The sequence below is a fragment of the Heptranchias perlo genome, chromosome 42, assembly GCF_035084215.1.
Source record: "Heptranchias perlo isolate sHepPer1 chromosome 42, sHepPer1.hap1, whole genome shotgun sequence".
Lineage (NCBI taxonomy): Eukaryota > Metazoa > Chordata > Chondrichthyes > Hexanchiformes > Hexanchidae > Heptranchias > Heptranchias perlo.
The window spans coordinates 14,024,076-14,047,143 of NC_090366.1; the positions used below are offsets into that span (position 1 = coordinate 14,024,076).

At 55.1% G+C, this 23,068-nt stretch overlaps 1 protein-coding gene across 1 annotated transcript; it reads right to left on the bottom strand.

Moving 5' to 3' along the window:
* Positions 1-715: 715 nt before the first annotated feature.
* psmc4 (proteasome 26S subunit, ATPase 4) lies at positions 716-20,934 on the bottom strand. The gene is made up of 11 exons (XM_067975363.1): positions 20,834-20,934; positions 16,794-16,892; positions 12,838-13,024; positions 10,442-10,588; positions 8,487-8,596; positions 7,379-7,472; positions 6,199-6,366; positions 5,353-5,429; positions 3,201-3,369; positions 1,600-1,655; positions 716-1,017 (listed from the first exon to the last, which is right to left on the bottom strand). The coding sequence occupies exons 1-11, from the start codon at positions 20,867-20,869 to the stop codon at positions 904-906; spliced, it is 1,257 nt and encodes a 418-aa protein (XP_067831464.1). The 5' UTR covers positions 20,870-20,934; the 3' UTR covers positions 716-903.
* Between the last annotated feature and the right edge of the window lie 2,134 nt (positions 20,935-23,068).

The following is a 23,068-nucleotide window of genomic DNA, read 5'->3' on the forward strand; positions in this document are numbered from 1 at the left end:
CCGATGCATTATAAACGGAGAGAGCGAACAGGAGGCAGCTGTGTGTGTCAGCCGTGGCTCAGTGAGTAGCTCTCTCTCTCGCCTCCGAGTCAGAAGGTCGTGGGTTCGAGCCCTCACTCCAGAGACTTGAGCCCCGTAATCCCAGGCCGACACTCCCCAGTGCCAGTACCGAGGGGGTGCTGCACTGTCGGAGGTGCCGTCTTTCGGATGAGGCGTTAAACCGAGGCCCCAGTCTGCCCTCTCAGGTGGGATGTAAAAGGTCCCACGGCCACTATTTCGAAGAGGAGCAGGGGGGAGTTCTCCCCGGTGTCCTGGGCCCAATATTTATCCCTCAACCAACATCACCAAAAGAAACAGATGATCTGGGTCATTATCACAGTGTTTGTGGGATCTTGCTGTGCACAAATTGGCTGCCAGATTTCCTATATTACAACAGTGACCACACTTCAAAAAGTGGCTGTGAAGCTTTGGGATGTCCTGAGGTTGTGGAAGACGCTGTAGAAATGCAAGTGCGTTCTTCCATGGAACATGTGCCATGTGTCTTTACACAACCGACGATACACTTTTTAAAAAAAAAAGCAGAAATAATTGTGTGAAGTGTTTGAAGACATTTGAACACGATCAGACAAAACACTGACCCTCACAGCGAACACAGAGGAGCAGGGGGGGAAACAGAGACTTTCTGCCGGTGTAAAAGAACAAAGCCAAACATTACTGACTGGCAAACGAAACTTTATTCAGGCTCGCTAATCAGACACGACAGCTGCCGACAACTCATTATAAAAAGGGGAAAACATGAATGATATTTATGCTTGTTGTTCTTGTACAACACAGGGACTGAGACACCACCCGACAGGCCATGCCTTGCACACGTACACACACACACACACACACACACACACTTCACTTATAGAACTCGTGTTCCTGCTCGTCCTTCTTGATGACGGTTTTGTAAGCCTTCTCGAAGTCCTTGGCCAGAACGATGTAGCGGTTCTCGCGGACGGCCAGCATGCCAGCCTGCCGGGGGGAAACAAAACCAGGCCAGTCACTTTCCAGAAATCTGGAGACGGTCGCTGATTTCCCCACTCGTCGCCCCGCAACAGAGTTCTCAGCCCCCCCGACCCTTCCCGGAATTCCCTCCAATAGGTCTCTCTCTCTCGCGCCTCGGAGTCAGAAAGTCGTGGGTTCGAGCCCCCACTCCAGAGACTCGAGCCCCGTAATCCAGGCCGACACTCCCCAGTGCCCAGTACTGAGGGAGCGCTGCACCGTCGGAGGGGCAGTACGCACACGGAATAAAACTGGGCGCCGTTTACACAGGCACTAGTGGCCCGTTCAACTGCCTCACACTCCATTCCCAGTATCTGCTCTGTAGGAATCAGCAAACATCTCGCTTGGGACCCATCCGAATTGTTAAATCTTTCTTTACCCTTCCTGCACTGACCGACCTGCTGTGTAGTAGCAGCACTTGCTGATCCTGCGGGGGGGGGTGGGGAACGGCTGGCTGGGTGAACTTAAGATTTCTCCGCAGCAGGTTCTCGGACGCACATCCCGCGTCCTCCTCCAGCTGGTGTTTAATTGGCTGGACAATCACGCACTCACCTCCTGACAGATGGAGTTGATATCAGCGCCTGAAACCTTATCTGGTCGAGCAATGTCTGGAGATCGCCGTCAAGGAGGCATCAACGGTGATTTATTGCCCCGGGGACACAATGCTGCCCCTGACTCAGGAGTAACCCCTGTGTCTGATCATAGATAATCTTACAGCACCAGTAAGAGGCCATTCGGCCCATCGTGCCTGTGCCAGCTCTTTGAAAGAGCTATCCAATTAGTCCCACTCCCCCCTGCTCTTTCCCCCCGTAGCCCTGCAAATTTTTCCCCTTCAAGTATTTATCCAATTCCCCTTTTGAAAGTTATTATTGAATCTGCTCCCACCGCCCTTTCAGGCAGCGCATTCCAGATCAGAACAACTCGCTGCGTAAAAAACATTCTCCTCATCTCCCCACCTGGTTCTTTTGCCAATTATCTTACATCTGTGTCCTCTGGTTACCGACCCTCCTGCCACTGGAAACAGTTTCTCCCTGTCTACTCTAAAACCCCTCATGATTTTGAACACCTCTATTAAATCTCCCCTTAACCTTTTCTGCTCTGAGGAGAACAATCCCAGCTTCTCCAGTCTCTCCTCGTTGCTGAAGTCCCTCAGGTCAGACCCTGGACAGGCGGCATCCTAGTGAATCTGTGTTGAACTCCCTCTAAAGCCTCAGCATCCTCCCTATAGCATTGTGTCCCCTCTGGTGGGAAGACATTACGCTGTAGTATTATCACTCTCAATTAATCATCAGCAGCATTCAAGTAACAATCCTGTGACCTGCCCTAGCCCACTTTCCGACTCACTAAACGGAGCCCCCAGTACTGCCTACTTCCACCTCCGTAACATCGCCCGTCTCCGCCGCTACCTCAGCTCATCTGCTGCTGAAACCCTCATCCGTGCCTCTGTTACCTCCAGACTCCACCATTCCCACGCTTTCCTGCCTGGCCTCCCACCCTCCGTACACTTCAGCTCATCCAAAACTCACACCGAGTCCCGTTCACCCATCACCCCACTGTGCTCGCTGACCTACATTGGCTCCCGGTCCAGCAACACCTCGATTTTAAAATTCCAATCCTTGTGTTCAAATCCCTCCACGGCCCTCGCCCCCTCCCCTCCCTATCTCTGTAACCTCCTCCAGCCCCTACAACCCTCCGAGATCTCTGCGCTCCTCCAATTCTGGCCTCTCGCGCATCCCCCGATTCCCATCGCTCCACCATTGGCGGCCGTGCCTTCAGCTGCCTGGGCCCTGAGCTCTGGAATTCCCTCCCTAAACCTCTCCGCCTCTCTCTCTCCTCCTTTAAGACGCTCCTTAAAACCTACCTCTTTGACCGAGCTTTTGGTCACCTGTCCTAATAGCTCATGCGGCTCGGTGTGAAATGTTTGATTGATAATCGCTCCTGTGAAGCGCCTTGGGACGTTTTTACTATGTTAAAGAGGTTATATAAATGCAAGTTGCTATAATGCAGCACAGTCCCTCGGCAATCCAGGAGAGAGGCAACGGTTGGGGAATAAAAGTACGAAGGTCGCCTGAATGCAAACAAAGGACCCATTAAAAAGGTGCCAACTTTTCCCAGAGTCTCCCCCCTCCCCCCCCAAGCTCCTGGCAGGATACAGTCCTCGAGGTCCACCTCCTCTGACAGGTTCATCTTGCTGGTGATGGTGGTGAAGATCAGACGCTTCTGCCGTCTGTCGGGGAGCGGGAACTCGATCTTCCGGTCCAGACGGCCGGGACGGAGCAGAGCCGGGTCCAAGGTGTCTGCCCTGTTGGTGGCCATGATCACCTGCGGAGAGAAAGGCGGGGGGGTCACTGCCATCAGTCAACCACGTAACACACTCTATATATACCTTGGTTAGACCACACTTGGAGCACTGTGCACAGTTCTGGTCTCCATATACCTTGGTTAGACCACACTTGGAGCACTGTGCACAGTTCTGGTCTCCATATACCTTGGTTAGGCCACACTTGGAGCACTGTGCACAGTTCTGGTCTCCATATACCTTGGTTAGACCACACTTGGAGCACTGTGCACAGTTCTGGTCTCCATATACCTTGGTTAGACCACACTAGGAGCACTGTGCACAGTTCTGGTCTCCATATACCTTGGTTAGACCACACTAGGAGCACTGTGTTCAGTTCGAGTCCCATATTACAAAAAGGATATAGAGCAACTGGAGAAGGTGCAAAAACGATTTACTAGGATGATACCAGAACTATCAGGAAAGATTGAACAGGCTGGGGCTTTTTTCTCTAGAAAAGGCTGAGGGGTGACCTGATCGAGGTCTTTAAAACTATGAAAGGGTTCGATAGGGTAGACGGAGAGAAGATGTTTCCAGTTGTGGGGGAGACCAGAACTAGGGGGCCATAAATATAAGATAGTCACTAATAAATCCAATAGTGAATTCAGGAGAAACTTCTTCACCCAGAGAGTGGTGAGAATGTGGAACTCGCTCCCACAAGGAGTAGTTGAGGTGAATAGTGTAGATGGATTTAAGGGGAAGCTGGATAAACACATGAGGGAGAAAGGAATAGAAGGATATGGTGATAGGGTGAGAGGAAGTAGGGAGGGAGGAGGCTCGTGTGGAGCATAAACACCGGGATAGACCAGTTGGGCCGAATGGCCTGTTTCTGTGCTCTAAATTCAATGTAACACAAGGGGCACCGTCACACTGCTGAGTCATTCCTCTGCACTGAAGATACTGCTACCTCTTACGACCTCGAGTATCTTAAATGTCAGCCGTGACTCAGTGGGTAACACACTGAATCAGAAGGTCGTGTGTTCAAGCCCCCACTCCAGAGACTTGAGCCCCATATCCAGGCTGACACTCCCCGGCTCATCTTCCAATAGTGGCCCGTGGGATCTTTTATGTCCACCCCAGAGGGCAGACCAGGGCTTCGGTTTAATGTCTCATCCGAAAGGCGGCACCTCCGACAGCGCGGCGCTCCCTCAGTACTGACCCTCCGACAGTGCGGCGCTCCCTCAGTATCGACCCTCCGACAGTGCGGCGCTCCCTCAGTACCGACCCTCCGACAGTGCGGCGCTCCCTCAGTACCGACCCTCCGACAGTGCGGCGCTCCCTCAGTACCGACCCTCCGACAGTGCGGCGCTCCCTCAGTACCGACCCTCCGACAGTGCGGCGCTCCCTCAGTACCGACCCTCCGACAGTGCGGCGCTCCCTCAGTACTGACCCTCCGACAGTGCGGCGCTCCCTCAGTACCGACCCTCCGACAGTGCGGCGCTCCCTCAGTACCGACCCTCCGACAGTGCGGCGCTCCCTCAGTACCGACCCTCCGACAGTGCGGCGCTCCCTCAGTACTGACCCTCCGACAGTGCGGCGCTCCCTCAGTACCGACCCTCCGACAGTGCGGCGCTCCCTCAGTACCGGGCATTGGGGAGTGTTGGCCTGGATTATGGGGCTCAAGTCTCTGGAGTGGGGGCTCAAACCCACGACCTTCTGAATCAGAGGTGTAGGCACTGTTGTGATTTGGGAACATTAGATGAACCCACAAACCTCTTGTACGAACTCGCCCGCTATAAGCAGTGGGGTCTGTAATTTCTGTCTCCCCCCCCACCTCCCCCTGAAGACAGCCTCACAGTGTCTGCAGAGAGACGTTCAGATGCGGACAGCAGGAACCGAACTGCTTTGTACGGGCAAGCCAGGGACTAGGACAGGGTCGTAAACCGCGCTGTACAGCCACAGGGGTGAAAGGTCATGGTGTTAACCCCCACCCCTCCCTCCCTCCCTCCCACCCACCCTCCCCGTACCTTGACATTAACGTTCTGGTCAAATCCATCCATCTGATTGAGGAGTTCCAGCAGAATTCTCTGCACCTCTCTGTCCGCTGAAATAGACAACAGGTTACACCTATATACATGGGGAAAAAAAGCACATTGCTGTGGAATTACAGAGAATGTACAGCCCAGAAACAGGCCATTCGGCCCAGCTTCCCCTTAAATCCATCTACACTATTCACCTCAACTACTCCTTGTGGGAGCGAGTTCCACATTCTCACCACTCTCTGGGCAAAGAAGTTTCTCCTGGATTCCCTATTGGATTTATTAACGATTATCTTACATTTATGGCCCCTGGTTCTGGTCTCCCCCCACAAGTGGAGCAGAGTCCAGCGGGACCAGGGGCTCATTTCCTGGGAACGCCTCAAGGTTACAATCCTCATCCCTCCGTTCAAATCCCTCCATGGCCTCCTCGCCCCTCCCTATCTCTGTAACCCCCTCCAGCCCAACAACCCTCCGAGATCCGTTCCTGTGTAGCAGCTGGAGGGGGCTGAATGTCCTCCTCCTGCTCCTCCAATTCCGGCCTCTTGTCCATCCCCCGATTGTAATCGCTCCATTGGCGGCCGTGCCTTCAGCTGCCTGGGCCCTGAGCTCTGGAATTCCCTCCCTAAACCTCTCCCCCCTCTCTCTCTCCTCCTTAAAAACCTACCTCTTTGACCAAGCTTTTGGTCACCTGTCCTAATATCTCCTTATGCGGCTCGGTCTCAAATTTGTGTCTGATTTACGCTCCTGGTGCGTTTCGCTACGTTAAAGGCACTGGATAAGTTCACATTTCTGTTGTAGGGGGAGCGAGACTGGAGCGATCGAGCGGTCTCCTACCTCCCGTCTGCGCATCAAAGCGTTTCGTAGCGATGGCGTCAATCTCGTCGATGAAGATGATGGCTGGGGCGTTCTCTTTGGCCAGTCTGAAGACATCCCGGACCATCCGGGGACCTTCCCCCAGGTACTTCTGGACAAACTCCGAGCCCACCACTCGGATAAAGGCAGCTGTGAGAATGGGAGAAAGAACGGGACACGGTCACTGGCTGTATTAGGGAGGTAAGAGCAGGAGGAGGCCATTCAGCCCCTCGACCCTGTTTACATAGGGACAGGAGGAGGCTATTCAGCCCCTCGAGGCTGTTGCACAGTAACAGGAGGAGGCCATTCAGCCCCTCGAGCCTGTTGCACAGGAACAGGAGAAGGCCATTCAGCCCCTCGAGCCCATTCAATTAGATCATGACTGACCTGTATCTTAACTCCCTCTACCTGCCTTGGTTCTGTAACCCTTAATCCCCTCACCCAACAAAAATCTATCAATCTCAGTTTTGACATTTTCCAATTGACCCCCGGCCTCAACAGCTTTTTGGGGGAGAGAGTTCCAGATTCCCACCCCCCTTTGTGTGAGGAAGTGCTTCCCGACATCACCCCTGAACGGCCTGGCTCTAATTTTAAGGTTCTGCCCCCTTGTTCTGGACTCCCCCCACCAGAGGAAATAGTTTCTCTCTATCGACCCTATCGAATCCTTTAATCATCTTAAACCCCTCGATTAGATCACCCCTTAATCTTCTACACTCGAGGGAATACAAGCCCAGTCTGTGCAACCTGTCCTCGGAATTTAACCCTTTTAGCCCCGGGTGAATTAGCAGGTCAAATCCACCTTGTAGACTGTACCACTAGGTCAATGTTTGCAGGAGATTCCTGGGAATGTGCTAATCTTAGCAGGGAGATCTCCGGGAATGACTCATTGTTTGCGGGGAGGTGGGTGGGGGGGGGGGGTCTCTGAGACTGCACCAATGTTTGTGGGAGGGGTCTCTGAGACTGCACCATTGCTTGCAGGGGGTGGGGGAGGAATGTGTCTCCAGGAACGTGGCAAAATTTGCAGAGTTAAGGACGCGCCCTTTTATCAGAATCTATTCACCGGTCGGTTAGTGGAGTACTTGGAGCTGAGTCCAGCAGGAGCAGGGGCTCATTTCCAGCCCCTGGTGTTGAGAGATCAGAGAACGGTTGATTGGCACATTACCGGTTGTGTGATGGGCGACTGCCTTCGCCAGCATCGTCTTGCCGCATCCAGGAGGGCCGTACATCAGGACACCGCGAGGGGGGTCGATACCAATCTACAAAACCCAAAATACACAGCTCAGCAGAGCAGTCCATGCAAGTACAGGAGTACCAGGTGGAATAGACCACAGTCAGCCTTTATAATACATATCCACATATTACTATTCATTCCACAATGACTCTACAGGATCAGGAGGGCCAGTAACTCACCAACCATCCGCGAGAAGAAAGACTTTATATACACAGAATTTCAACGAATGTACAGCACAGAAACAGGCCATTCGGCCCAACTGCTCTATGCCGGTGTTTATGCTCCACACGAGCCTCCTCCCTCCCTACTCCATCTCACCCTATCACCATATCCTTCTATTCCTTTCTCCCCCATGTGTTTATCCAGCTTCCCCTTAAATGCATCCACACTATTCGCCTCAACTGCGTACCATCCACAGGATGCACTGCAGCAACTCGCCAAGGCTTCTTCGACAGCACCTCCCAAACCCGCGACCTCTACCACCTAGAAGGACAAGAGCAGCAGGCACATGGGAACAACACCACCTGCACGTTCCCCTCCAAGTCACACACCATCCCGACTTGGAAATATATCGGCCGTTCCTTCATCGTCGCTGGGTCAAAATCCTGGAACTCCCTTCCTAACAGCACTGTGGGAGAACCTTCACCACACGGACTGCAGCGGTTCAAGAAGGCGGCTCACCACCACCTTCTCAAGGGGCAATTAGGGATGGGCAATAAATGCCGGCCTCGCCAGCGATGCCCACATCCCATGAACGAATAAAAAAAAACTACTCCTTGTGGGAGCGAGTTCCACATTCTCACCACTCTCTGGGTGAAGAAGTTTCTCCTGAATTCCCTATTAAATTTCTTCACTCAGGGGGTTGTGAATCTTTGGAATTCTCTACCCCAGAGGGCTGAGGTTGCTCAGCCGTTGAGTATATTCAAGGCTGAGATCGATAGATTTTTGGACACGAAGGGAATCAAGGGCCATGGGGATCGGATAAGGCCCTCTGCCCCTGCCCCTGCTCCAAAATAACATCTCGTTCGGAGTCACATACCTGCTTGTAGAGTTCAAAGTGAGTGAGGGGCAGTTCCACAGCCTCCCTCACCTCCTGTTTCTGAATGTCCATCCCTCCGATATCAGAGTAAAGCACATCAGGTTTCTGATCTGTGGGTGAGACGGAGATCAGCTGAAACACCGTAAACCATTCACAAAGCTCCCTCTGCTGGCTCGGCTGTAAATACGGCAGTGAGTCTGTGCATTGGGTCCACAGCTTACAATCTTGCAGCACAGAAGGAGGCCATTCAGCCCATCGTGCCGGTGCCAGCTCTTTGAAAGAGCACTCCCTCCCCCCCGATCTTCCCCCATAGCCCTGCAATTTTCACCCCTTCAAGTATTTATCCAATTCCCCTTTTGAAAATTACTACTGAATCTGCTTCCACCGCCCTTTCAGGCAGCGCATTCCAGATCAGAACAACTCGCTGCGTAAAAAAACATTCTCCTCATCTCCCCCTCTGGTTCTTTTGCCAATTACCTTAAATCTGTGTCCTCTGGTTACCAACCCTCCTGCCACTGGAAACAGTTTCTCCTTATTTACTCCATCAAAACCCTTCATGATTTTGAACACCTCGATTAAATCTCTCCTTAACCTTCTCTGCTCTAAAGGAGAACAATCCCAGCTTCTCCAGTCTCTCCGCATAACTGAAGTCCCTCATCCCTGGTACCATTCTGGTAAATCTCCTCCGCACCCTCTCCGAGGCCATCTTAAGCTGCGATAACTCAGTCCACAAGTCGCTGGTCCGCCTTTAAAATGTTCTGGATTTACTCCAGGTTCCCGATTTGAAAAAAAGTCTCGGTACCGAGTCCGATTTCTTGATGCCTTCAAAAACTTGGCCCAGATGTTCGATTTGTGATTCCATCTTCAGGCTGTGGTGATCTCAGTCTGGGGGGAACAGTAGTTAGCCTCAGTACCATCGAGTCGGGATGGGGGAGGGGGCGGAATTAGCCAGGAACCCCGCTCATGATCGCTGTCCAACAGCCTCTGGTGGGAACAGCTTCAATACGGACAGACGGGGGCAGGATTGGGCTCGACGGTGATGCCACCCACAGATGAACAGCCCCACGATCCAAATAAAAATACTCAAAAGGACTCGCATTTATACAGCGTCTTTCACGACCTCAGGACGTCCCAAAGCGCTTTACAGCCAATTAAGTGCTTTTTGAAACGTATTCACTGTTGTAATGTAGGAAATGCAGTTAATTTGTCCTCAGCGAGATCCCACAAACAGCAATGTGATAATAACCAGATAACTTTTTTTTAGTAATGTTGGTTGAGGGATAAATATTGGCCCCAGGACACCGGGGAGAACTCCCCCTTCTCTTCTTCCAGTAGTGGCCGTGGGATCGTTTACATCCACCTGAGAAGGGCAGACGGGGCCTCGGTTTAGAATCATAGAATGGTTTCAGTACGGAAGGAGGCCATTCGGCCCATCGAGTCCGTGCCAGCTCTCTGCAAGAGCAATCCAGCTAGTCCCACTATCCCCATAGCCCTGCAATTTTTTCCCTTCAAGTACTTATCCAGTTCCCTTTTGAAGGCCATGATTGAATCTGCCTCCACCACCCCCTCGGGCAGTGCATTCCAGATCCTAACCACTCGCTGGGTAAAAAAGTTTTTCCTCATGTCGCCTTTGGTTCTTTTGCCAATCACCTTAAATCCATGCCCTCTGGTTCTTGACCTTTCCGCCAATAGCAATTTAATCAAGTACTTTCTGAAGTGCAGTCATTGTTGTAACGTAGGAAACAAGGCAGCCAATTTGCGCACAGCAAGATCCCACAAGCAAAATCATTTAAAAAACGGATGATCTGGTCATTTTTCACATTGCTGTTTGTGGGAGAAAAGAGCCCCAGCCTGTTCAGTCTTTCTCCCAAAGATTCCCCAGAACGCCACCACCACCCCCACCCCCCCCACATTCTCCAGGATCGCCCGGTCCGGTTCGATTCCTCGGCCCCTACCTGACGTCAGCATCATGATGCTGCTGTCTGCCTCCGGCGGCAGGACATCCACCAGCGCGTTGCTGTGCTTGTGCAGAGCGACCGAGGCATTGGGCTTCAGCAGCTCCCGGTCGATGGTGCTCAGGATCCGCACGTAGTAATTAGAGCCTGGGAACGAGAAGGGGGGGGACGGAGGGTGAACGCTCGCCGTCTGTACCCGCGACCGAGGTAACGCTCGCTGCCCGCGACCGAGGTAACGTCGCCGTCTGTACCCGCGACCGGGGTAACGCTCGCCGCCCGCGACCGGGGTAACGCTCGCCGCCCGCGACCGAGGGTAACGCTCGCCGCCCGCGACCGAGGGTAACGCTCGCCGCCCGCGACCGAGGGTAACGCTCGCCGCCCGCGACCGAGGGTAACGCTCGCCGCCCGCGACCGAGGGTAACGCTCGCCGCCCGCGACCGAGGGTAACGCTCGCCGCCCGCGACCGAGGGTAACGCTCGCCGCCCGCGACCGAGGGTAACGCTCGCCGCCCGCGACCGAGGGTAACGCTCGCCGCCCGCGACCGAGGGTAACGCTCGCCGCCCGCGACCGAGGGTAACGCTCGCCGCCCGCGACCGAGGGTAACGCTCGCCGCCCGCGACCGAGGGTAACGCTCGCCGCCCGCGACCGAGGGTAACGCTCGCCGCCCGCGACCGAGGGTAACGCTCGCCGCCCGCGACCGAGGGTAACGCTCGCCGCCCGCGACCGAGGGTAACGCTCGCCGCCCGCGACCGAGGGTAACGCTCGCCGCCCGCGACCGAGGGTAACGCTCGCCGCCCGCGACCGAGGGTAACGCTCGCCGCCCGCGACCGAGGGTAACGCTCGCCGCCCGCGACCGAGGGTAACGCTCGCCGCCCGCGACCGAGGGTAACGCTCGCCGCCCGCGACCGAGGGTAACGCTCGCCGCCCGCGACCGAGGGTAACGCTCGCCGCCCGCGACCGAGGGTAACGCTCGCCGCCCGCGACCGAGGGTAACGCTCGCCGCCCGCGACCGAGGGTAACGCTCGCCGCCCGCGACCGAGGGTAACGCTCGCCGCCCGCGACCGAGGGTAACGCTCGCCGCCCGCGACCGAGGGTAACGCTCGCCGCCCGCGACCGAGGGTAACGCTCGCCGCCCGCGACCGAGGGTAACGCTCGCCGCCCGCGACCGAGGGTAACGCTCGCCGCCCGCGACCGAGGGTAACGCTCGCCGCCCGCGACCGAGGGTAACGCTCGCCGCCCGCGACCGAGGGTAACGCTCGCCGCCTGTACCCGCGACCGGGGTAACGCTCGCCGCCTGTACCCGCGACCGGGGTAACGCTCGCCGCCTGTACCCGCGACCGGGGTAACGCTCGCCGCCTGTACCCGCGACCGGGGTAACGCTCGCCGCCTGTACCCGCGACCGGGGTAACGCTCGCCGCCTGTACCCGCGACCGGGGTAACGCTCGCCGCCTGTACCCGCGACCGGGGTAACGCTCGCCGCCTGTACCCGCGACCGGGGTAACGCTCGCCGCCTGTACCCGCGACCGGGGTAACGCTCGCCGCCTGTACCCGCGACCGGGGTAACGCTCGCCGCCTGTACCCGCGACCGGGGTAACGCTTGCCGCCCGCGACCGGGGTAACGCTCGCCGCCTGTACCCGCGACCGGGGTAACGCTCGCCGCCTGCACCCGCGACCGGGGTAACGCTCGCCGCCTGCACCCGCGACCGGGGTAACGCTCGCCGCCTGCACCCGCGACCGAGGGTAACGCTCGCCGCCTGCACCCGCGACCGGGGTAACGCTCGGCGCCTGTACCCGCGACCGGGGTAACGCTCGCCGCCTGTACCCGCGACCGGGGTAACGCTCGCCGCCTGTACCCGCGACCGGGGTAACGCTCGCCGCCTGCACCCGCGACCGGGGTAACGCTCGCCGCCCGCGACCGAGGTAACGCTCGCCGCCTGTACCCGCGACCGAGGTAACGCTCGCGCCTGTACCCGCGACCGTGACCGAGGGTAACGCTCGCCGCCCGCACCCATGACCGAGGGTAACGCTCACGCCTGCACCCGCACCCGCCGTGAGATGCCTCGCTCCAGCAAATTGTGGGCCAATATGTTCTTGAACCAACGAAGCGGACGGGCCCTTAACAGTGTTAGTGCTGAGCAACGAGCCGGAACTAAGTCAACAGTCCAACAGAGACCCGAACACGACTGATTTTGATATCGGGGAGAAGGGCGGGCCACGAGCTTTAAAGTTACGTGAGGTGGACTTTGAGGGATGGCGAGAGAAGAAAAGATTTAAAGCACTCGTGGACCGTAAGAATCCTGATTATAAACGATTAATATGATGGTCATGAAGTCGGAACAGTTGAGTATCGTCCCTCCAATTACACTGGGCACAGTGTGAAACAAGGGGCTCGTTACCTGTGGTCGATCCAACGATCGCAGTGTTCTGATCGACAGCCTCCAGGAATTGGCCGATCACCAGAGGGATACTCTGGATGCGTTTGACCTCCTCCTGGGCGTGCAGGAACTCTTTCTTCAGGTTTTTCTGCTCGTCTTTGATGTACTCTTCCTGCACCTCCAGGAACTCCAGCTCTTGCTGCAACTTCTGTGGGACACAGAGACAAAGACCGAGAAAAGGCAGAGCCGCAGAGTGAGCAGACTGTAAACTCAGTGTTTGTAGGAGACACAGAGCCAATATATTACACCCTGCAGTGTCTCGAGGATACACGAAGCCAATATACTATACTGCGCAGTGTCAGATACAGATTGTGCGTTCTGTCCCTAAGGTGTCTATAGGATAGCGAGAGGTATGTACTGTCCCTATAGAGTATACAGAGAGTGTATGTACTGTCCCTATAGTATACAGAGAGTGTATGTACTGTCCCTATAGTATACAGAGAGGGTATGTACTGTCCCTATAGTATACAGAGAGTGTATGTACTGTCCCTATAGTATACAGAGTGTATGTACTGTCCCTATAGTATACAGAGAGGGTATGTACTGTCCCTATAGTATACAGAGAGTGTATGTACTGTCCCTATAGTATACAGAGAGTGTATGTACTGTCCCTATAGTATACAGAGAGTGTATGTACTGTCCCTATAGTATACAGAGAGGGTATGTACTGTCCCTATAGTATACAGAGAGTGTATGTACTGTCCCTATAGTATACAGAGAGTGTATGTACTGTCCCTATAGTATACAGAGAGTGTATGTACTGTCCCTATAGTGTCTGTAGTATACAGAGAGTGTATGTACTGTCCCTATAGTATACAGAGAGGGTATGTACTGTCCCTATAGTATACAGAGAGGGTATGTACTGTCCCTATAGTATACAGAGAGGGTATGTACTGTCCCTATAGTATACAGAGAGTGTATGTACTGTCCCTATAGTATACAGAGAGTGTATGTACTGTCCCTATAGTATACAGAGAGGGTATGTACTGTCCCTATAGTATACAGAGAGGGTATGTACTGTCCCTATAGTATACAGAGAGTGTATGTACTGTCCCTATAGGGTCTGTAGGATAGCGAGTGAAGTATTGCAAATGTATAATGTATAATTTAGTGAACAACGGTGCAGCAACTGAATCAAGTAGCTGGGCGATGTGAGGTTATTAGAGTATGAGATTAACTCTCAGCTCCTCATTGACCCAGCTCATTTTTATATATTTTAATATAGACTCCAGTTCTCTCTGTTAGTCCCCTGAATTTTGTGATACTGCAGTTATTTAATTATAATCTGGAGTAATTTTACCACTCAACTGAATGACTAAATTAACAGTTGCGCAGGTGTACACCGGTAATGAGGAGTAGGACAGCTTACAGTGCACCTCACACATCTCAGGGGGATCTCAGCCGTGGTTCAGTGGGTCCCACCCTCACCTCCGAGTCGGAGGGTTGTGGGTTCAAGTCCCACTCCAGAGACTTGAGCACAAAATCTAGGCCGACACTCCAGTGCCGGAGGGGCAGTGCTGAGGGAGCGACGCACCGGCGGAGGGGCAGTGCTGAGGGAGCGACGCACCGGCGGAGGGGCAGTGCTGAGGGAGCGACGCACCGGCGGAGGGGCAGTGCTGAGGGAGCGACGCACCGGCGGAGGGGCAGTGCTGAGGGAGCGACGCACCGGCGGAGGGGCAGTGCTGAGGGAGCGACGCACCGGCGGAGGGGCAGTGCTGAGGGAGCGACGCACCGGCGGAGGGGCAGTGCTGAGGGAGCGACGCACCGGCGGAGGGGCAGTGCTGAGGGAGCGACGCACCGGCGGAGGGGCAGTGCTGAGGGAGCGACGCACCGGCGGAGGGGCAGTGCTGAGGGAGCGACGCACCGGCGGAGGGGCAGGGCTGAGGGAGCGACGCACCGGCGGAGGGGCAGGGCTGAGGGAGCGCCGCACCGGCGGAGGGGCAGGGCTGAGGGAGCGCCGCACCGGCGGAGGGGCAGGGCTGAGGGAGCGCCGCACCGGCGGAGGTGCCGTCTTTCGGATGAGATGTTAAACCGAGCCCCCGTCTGCCCTCTCAGGTGGGATGTCAAAGATCCCATGGCCACTATTAGGAAAGAGAGCAGGGGGGAGTTTTCCCCCAGGTCCTGGGGCCCAATATTTATCCCACAGTCAACATCACCGATGATCTGGTCATTATCACATTGCTGTTTGTGGGATCTTGCTGTGCGCAAATTGGCGGCTGCGTTTCCTACATTACAACAGTGACCACACTTCAAAAAGTACTTTGTTGGCTGTAAAGCGCTTTGGGACGTCCTGAGGTCGTGAAAGGCGCGATAGAAATGCAAATCTTTCTTTCTTTACACAAGCATGGATAAAGCACACTCAGAGATGAGGCTTCAAAAGGATGAGACAGTAGAGAGACTGGGGCTCTCTTTGTCAAAGGAAAGAAGATTAAGGGGAGATCTGATGGAGGTCTTCCAAATTACCAGGGTCTTGATAAACTAAAATCGGGAAATAACCAATTCCACGGGTCGATGTGTCAGTAACTCGAGGGAATCAATTTCAGATCACCTCAAGAACGAAGGGAAAGGTTAAGAATCATTGAACGCAGTGAGTTGTGATGATCTGGAATGCGCTGCCTGAAAGGGCGGTGGAAGCAGATTCAATAATAACTTTCAAAAGGGGAATTGGATAAATACTTGAAGGGGATAAATTTGCAGGGTTCTGGGGGAAAGAGCAGGGGGGAGAGGGACTAACTGGATTGCTCTTACAAAGAGCCGGCACAGGCTCGATGGGCCGAATGGCCACCTTCTGTGTTGTAACCGTTCTATGTTTCTATCCTATGATGCAGCACAGAAGGAGGCCATTCGGCCCATTGTGCCTGTGCCGGCTTGTTTGAATCTGCTCCCACCGCCCTTTCAGGCAGCGCATTCCAGATCAGAACAACTCGCTGCGTAAAAAAACATTCTCCTCATCTCCCCCTCTGGTTCTTTTCCCAATTACCTTAAATCTGTGTCCTCTGGTAACCGACCCCACATTGACTTGAGCATCTAGGTAGCCCGGGCCACACTGTGTGCAGTCCTGGTCTCCATTACATAAAAAGGGGTTTCAGGGCCACTGTCTAACCTCCTTGTGGGTGGGTGGGTGAGTGAGTGATAGAAGGGGAGTTCCAATTCGTGGTTAATGCTGTTAGCTGATCTCGGCTGGGAGTGCAGCAATGCTACAACTGGTCCCTGGGCCAGGAAATGTTAAAAGCAGCTGGGTGATTATTTAGAGGCACTGGAGAAGGTGCGAAAAAGATTTACCAGAACTGAGAGGTTATAACTATCAGGAAAGGCTGAACAGACTGGGGCTCCTTTCTGTAGAAAAGAGAAGGCTGAGGGGTGACCTGATAGAGGTCTTTAAAATTATGAAGGGGTTCGATAGGGTAGACGTAGAGAAAATGTTTCCACTTGTGGGGGAGACCAGAACTCGGGGTCATAAATATAAGATAGTCACTAATAAATCCAATAGTGAATTCAGGAGAAACTTCTTCACCCAGAGAGTGGTGAGAATGTGGAACTCGCTCCCACAAGGAGTAGTTGAGGTGAATAGTGTAGATGGATTTAAGGGGAAGCTGGATGAACACATGAGGGAGAAAGGAATAGAAGGATATGGTGATAGGGTGAGATGGAGTAGGGAGGGAGGAGGCTCGTGTGGAGCATAAACACCGGCATAGACCAGATGGGCCGAATGGCCTGTTTCTGTGCTGTAAATGTTTGGAAACGTGCTTCAGCGGCACAGGAACAGAAGGAGGCCATTCAGCCCCTCGGGCCTGTAACACAGGACCGGAGAAGGCCATTCAGCCCCTTGAGCCTGTCCCGCCATTCAATTGCCAGACCCCGCTGCAAACCTCGGTGTAGTATATCATTCAGTATTCCCTCTCGGAGCAACTGCTCACCTTGTACCGGCTGTAGAGGTCCTCCAGGTCCTCTGGTTCCGGGGCCAGAAAGGATAGGCCCGTGTGGGGCCTGGAGATGGTCAGAGCTGGGACCTCATCCTGCAAACACACAATGAAGAAAAGCACTCAGCGAGAAACGATCAGAGGATCTGAAGGGTGTTTGAGACACCGATTAATATCGGTTCATGTTGTGGGTTTGCTCTAATGTTTCCACTTACTCCCTCCTCCGAAGTCACGAACTCCGGCTCATCCAAAACTCTGCTGCCCCGTAATCCTAACTCGCACCAAGTCCCGTTCACCCATCACCCCCTGACCTACATTGGCTCCCAGTCCAGGAACGCCTAGATTTAAAAATTCTTGCCTCCTCCCTATCTCTGTAACCTCCTCCAGCCCCTACAACCCTCCCAGATCTCTGCGCTCCTCCAATTCTGGCCTCTTGCCCATCCCCCGATTTCCATCGCTCCACCATTGGCGACCGTGCCTTCAGCTGCCTGGGCCCTAAGCTCTGGAATTCCCTCCCTAAACCTCTCCGCCTCTCTCTCTCCTCCTTTAAGACGCTCCTTAAAACCCCCCTCTTTGACCAAGCTTTTGGTCACCGGTCCTAATATCTCCTTATGCGGCTCGGTGTCAAATTTTGTTTGATAATCGCTCCTGTGAAGCGCCTTGGGATGTTTTACTACGTTAAAGGCGCTATATAAATGCAAGTAGTTGTTGCTAACTCCTTACATTTATTGGGCTCAATATCTCACTGTTTCTGAGCATTACTCAACCAAATGGGGAAAGAACTCAAGTTTACAGAGGGTGGAAGATGGGAGGCCGGCCAGGTGAGCTTTGGAACAGTCAAATATGGAGATAACAAAGGCAAGGATGAGGGTTTCAGCAGCAGGGACTGAGACGGGCGATCTTACAGAGGTGGAAGCAGGCGGTCTTGGTGATGGAGGGGACATGGGGTCAGAAGCTCAGCCAGGGTAGTCTCTGCAACGCATTTGTTGAATGGTTTAAACGGAAGGCACAGGCATAAGAACATAAGAAATAGGAGCAGGAGTAGGCCAATCGGCCCCTCGAGCCTGCTCCGCCATTCAATAAGATCATGGCTGATCTGATCCTAACCTCAAATCTAAATTCATGTCCAATTTCCTGCCCGCTCCCCGTAACCCCTAATTCCCTTTACTTCTAGGAAACTGTCTATTTCTGTTTTAAATTTATTTAATGATGTAGCTTCCACAGCTTCCTGGGGCAGCAAATTCCACAGACCTACTACCCTCTGAGTGAAGAAGTTTCTCCTCATCTCAGTTTTGAAAGAGCAGCCCCTTATTCTAAGATTATGCCCCCTCGTTCTAGTTTCACCCATCCTTGGGAACATCCTTACCACATCCACCCGATCAAGCCCCTTCACAATCTTATATGTTTCAATAAGATCGCCTCTCATTCTTCTGAACTCCAATGAGTAGAGTCCCAATCTACTCAACCTCTCCTCATATGTCCGCCCCCTCATCCCCGGGATTAACTGAGTGAACCTTCTTTGTACTGCCTCGAGAGCAAGTACGTCTTTCCTTAAGTATGGGCACCAAAACTGTATGCAGTATTCCAGGTGCGGTCTCACCAATACCTTATATAACTGCAGCAATACCTCCCTGTTTTTATATTCTATCCCCCGAGCAATAAAAGCCAACATTCCGTTGGCCTTCTTGATCACCTGCTGCACCTGCAAACTAACTTTTTGATCTTCTTGCACTAGGACCCCCAGATCCCTTTGTACTGCAGTACTTTCCAGTTTCTCACCATTAAAATAATAACTTGCTCTCTGATTTTTCCTGCCAAAGTGCATAACCTCACATTTTCCAATATTGTATTGCATCTGCCAAATCTCCGCCCACTCACCCAGCCTGTCTATATCCCCTTGTAGGTTTTTTATGTCCTCCTCACTCTCTACTTTCCCTCCCATCTTTGTATCATCTGCAAACTTTGATATGTTACACTCGGTCCCCTCCTCCAAATCGTTAATATAGATTGTAAAGAGTTGGGGACCCAGCACCGACCCCTGCGGAACACCACCGGCTACTGGTTGCCAGTCCGAGAATGAACAGTTTAGCCCAACTCTCTGCTTCCTGTTAGATAACCAATCCTCCACCCATGTCAGAATATTACCCCCAATCCAGTGATTCTTTATCTTGAGCAATAATCTTTTATGTGGCACCTTGTCGAATGCCTTCTGGAAGTCTAAATACACTACGTCCACTGGTTCCCCTTTATCCACCCTGGAGGTCTTCTGGATGAAACAATCTTTCCCAGACCGTCACGCCCTGATGCTGTAAGCGGAATCCGCAAATTCCCAGTCCACCCCCAGAGTCGGAATCTCCAGTCACCGTATTACAAAAAGGATATAGAAGCACTGGAGAAAGATTTACGAGGATGATACCGGTATTGTTGATGGGGTGAGATGAAGTAGGGAGGGAGGAGGCTCGTGTGGAGCATAAACACCGGGATAGACCAGTTGGGCCGAATGGCCTGTAAAATTCTATGTAATTCTATGGGCGATTTGCTCAGTGATTTGTGCCATGGGATCTCTTGTGTTGCCACCAGTCCTTTCATGTCTTGTGACGTGGGGTGCTCATGTCTACGATTTCCTGCCGTCCGACATACATCTCCCATTAATAGTTCAGCAAACAAAGGTAGTGAGTCTGCCCATTCTATAGTCCATCAGTCCACAGACAGTAATTATACACTCGAGGGATCCAGGCAAACAGTTTGTGTCTGACCTGATTACATTTCTGAACACACTCACACAGCCCATCAATGACAGATACCCCGTATCGAGAATAATACCAAGTCTGTTTACACATGTACCCAGAGCCCCCCGTACCCAATCCCCCGTACCCCGATATCCCCCTGTACCCAATCCCCCGTACCCCGATATCCCCCCTTACCCCGATATTCCCCCGTACCCCGATATCCCCCCTGTACCCAATCCCCCCGCACCCCGATATCCCCCCTGTACCCAATCCCCCCGCACCCCGATATCCCCCCTGTACCCAATCCCCCGTACCCCGATATCCCCCCTGTACCCAATCCCCCGTACCCCGATATCCCCCCTGTACCCAATCCCCCCGCACCCCGATATCCCCCTGTACCCAATCCCCCGTACCCCGATATCCCCCTTACCCAGATATCCCCTGTACCCCGATATCCCCCCTGTACCCAATAAACTGCACCCCGATATCCCCCTGTAACCAATCCCCCGTACCCCGATATCCCCCTGTACCCAATCCCCCCGCACACCGATATCCCCCTGTACCCAATCCCCCGTACCCCGATATCCCCCCTGTACCCAATCCCCGTACCCCGATATCCCCCTGTACCCAATCCCCCCGCACACCGACATCCCCCTGTACCCAATCCCCCGTACCCCGATATCCCCCTGTACCCAATCCCCCCGTACCCCGATATCCCCCTGTACCCAATCCCCCGATATCCCCCTGTACCCAATCCCCCGCACCCCGATATCCCCCTGTACCCAATCCCCCGTACCCCGATATCCCCCCTTACCCCGATATTCCCCCGTACCCCGATATCCCCCTGTACCCAATCCCCCGTACCCCGATATCCCCCTGTACCCAATCCCCCGATATCCCCCTGTACCCAATCCCCCCGTACCCCGATATCCCCCTGTACCCAATCCCCCGATATCCCCCTGTACCCAATCCCCCGCACCCCGATATCCCCCTGTACCCAATCCCCCGATATCCCCCCGTACCCCGATACCCCCCCTGTACCCAATAAACTGCACCCCGATATCCCCCTGTACCCAATCCCCCCCTGACCCTGATACACCCCCCGCTCCCCGGCCTGTCCCAGGATCACCGGTCCGGGACCCGGGGCCTACTCCAGCCGGTGACTTGCAGTTTGCGGCGGGGCGGTCGCGGAGCCGCCTCTCCCCCGGGGATCCGGGGGTGTTTCGAGCCCGGCGATGCCGCCCCTGTCCCGCGGCTCGGGTCCCCTCTCTCCCCCCGGGGTCCGGGTGCCGGTCCCGGGCCGCCCACCTGCGCTCGATCCGCCGTCACTCCGAGCTCCTCCATGGCCGACCTTCCCCTAGCAACCGGCTCGCTGCGTCACTTCCTCCTCCCCGCCGGAAGCGCAGCCGCCGGGGCGACTGGGAGATGTAGTTTCCAGGAGCCTGTCACTCAAACTCAGCCCCGCCCACCACTGTCCCCGTCACTCAAACTCAGCCCCGCCCACCACTGTCCCCATCACTCAAACTCAGCCCCGCCCACCACTGTCCCCATCACTCAAACTCAGCCCCGCCCACCACTCTCCCCATCACTCAAACTCAGCCCCACCCACCACTCTCCCCATCACTCAAACTCAGCCCCACCCACCACTCTCCCCATCACTCAAACTCAGCCCCGCCCACCACTCTCCCCATCACTCAAACTCAGCCCCACCCACCACTCTCCCCATCACTCAAACTCAGCCCCGCCCACCACTGTCCCGTCACTCAAACTCAGCCCCGCCCACCACTGTCCCGTCACTCAAACTCAGCCACGCCCACCACTGTCCCATCACTCAAACTCAGCCCCGCCCACCACTGTCCCCGTCACTCAAACTCAGCCCCGCCCACCACTGTCCCCATCACTCCAGCTCAGCCCCGCCCACCACTGTCCCGTCACTCAAACTCAGCCCCGCCCACCGCTGTCCCGTCACTCAAACTCAGCCCCGCCCACCACTGTCCCGTCACTCAAACTCAGCCCCGCCCACCACTGTCCCGTCACTCAAACTCAGCCCCGCCCACCACTGTCCCGTCACTCAAACTCAGCCCCGCCCACCACTCTCCCCATCACTCAATCCCAGCCCCGCCCACCACCGACCCATCACTCAAACTCAGCCCCGCCCGCCACCATCCCTGTCACTCAAACTCAGCTCCTCCCATCACCATCCCTGTCACTCAAACCCAGCCCCGCCCACCACCCACCCCGTCACTCAAACTCAGCCCCACCCACCACTGTCCCCATCACTCAAACTCAGCTCCTCCCATCACCATCCCTGTCACTCAAACTCAGCCCCGCCCACCACTGTCCCCATCAGTCAAACTCAGCCCCGCCCACCACTGTCCCCGTCACTCAAACTCAGCCCCGCCCACCACTGTCCCTGTCACTCAAACCCAGCCCCGCCCACCACAGTCTCGTCACTCAAACTCAGCCCCGCCCACCACCGACCCATCACTCAAACACAGCCCCGCCCACCACATCCCTGTCACTCAAACCCAGCCCCGCCCACCACTGTCCCGTCACTCAAACTCAGCCCCGCCCACCACCGACCCATCACTCAAACTCAGCCCCGCCAACCACCGACCCATCACTCAAACCCAGCCCCGCCCACCACCGACCCATCACTCAAACACAGCCCCGCCCACCACATCCCTGTCACTCAAACCCAGCCCCGCCCACCACTGTCCCCGTCACTCAAACTCAGCCCCGCCCACCACAGTCTCGTCACTCAAACTCAGCCCCGCCCACCACCGACCCATCACTCAAACACAGCCCCGCCCACCACATCCCTGTCACTCAAACCCAGCCCCGCCCACCACTGTCCCGTCACTCAAACTCAGCCCCGGCCACCACCATCCCTGTCACTCAAACCCAGCCCCGCCCACCACCGACCCATCACTCAAACCCAGCCCCGCCCACCACCGACCCATCACTCAAACTCAGCACCGCCCACCACCATCCCCGTCACTCAAACCCAGCCCCGCCCACCACGTCACTCAAACTCAGCCCCGCCCACCACTGTCCCCATCACTCAAACTCAGCTCCTCCCATCACCATCCCTGTCACTCAAACCCAGCCCCGCCCACCACCCACCCCTTCACTCAAACTCAGCCCCGCCCACCACTGTCCCCATCACTCAAACTCAGCTCCTCCCATCACCATCCCTGTCACTCAAACTCAGCCCCGCCCACCACTGCCCCCATCACTCAAACTCAGCTCCTCCCATCACCATCCCTGTCACTCAAACTCAGCCCCGCCCACCACTGTCCCTGTCACTCAAACTCAGCCCCGCCCACCACTGTCCCCGTCACTCAAACTCAGCCCCGCCCACCACTGTCCCGTCACTCAAGCTCAGCCCCGCCCACCAGATCCCCATCATTTGAACTCAGCCCCGCCCACCACCGACCCATCGCTCAAACTCAGCTCCTCCCACCACTGTCCCCGTCACTCAAACTCAGCCCCGCCCACCACTGTCCCGTCACTCAAGCTCAGCCCCGCCCACCACTGTCC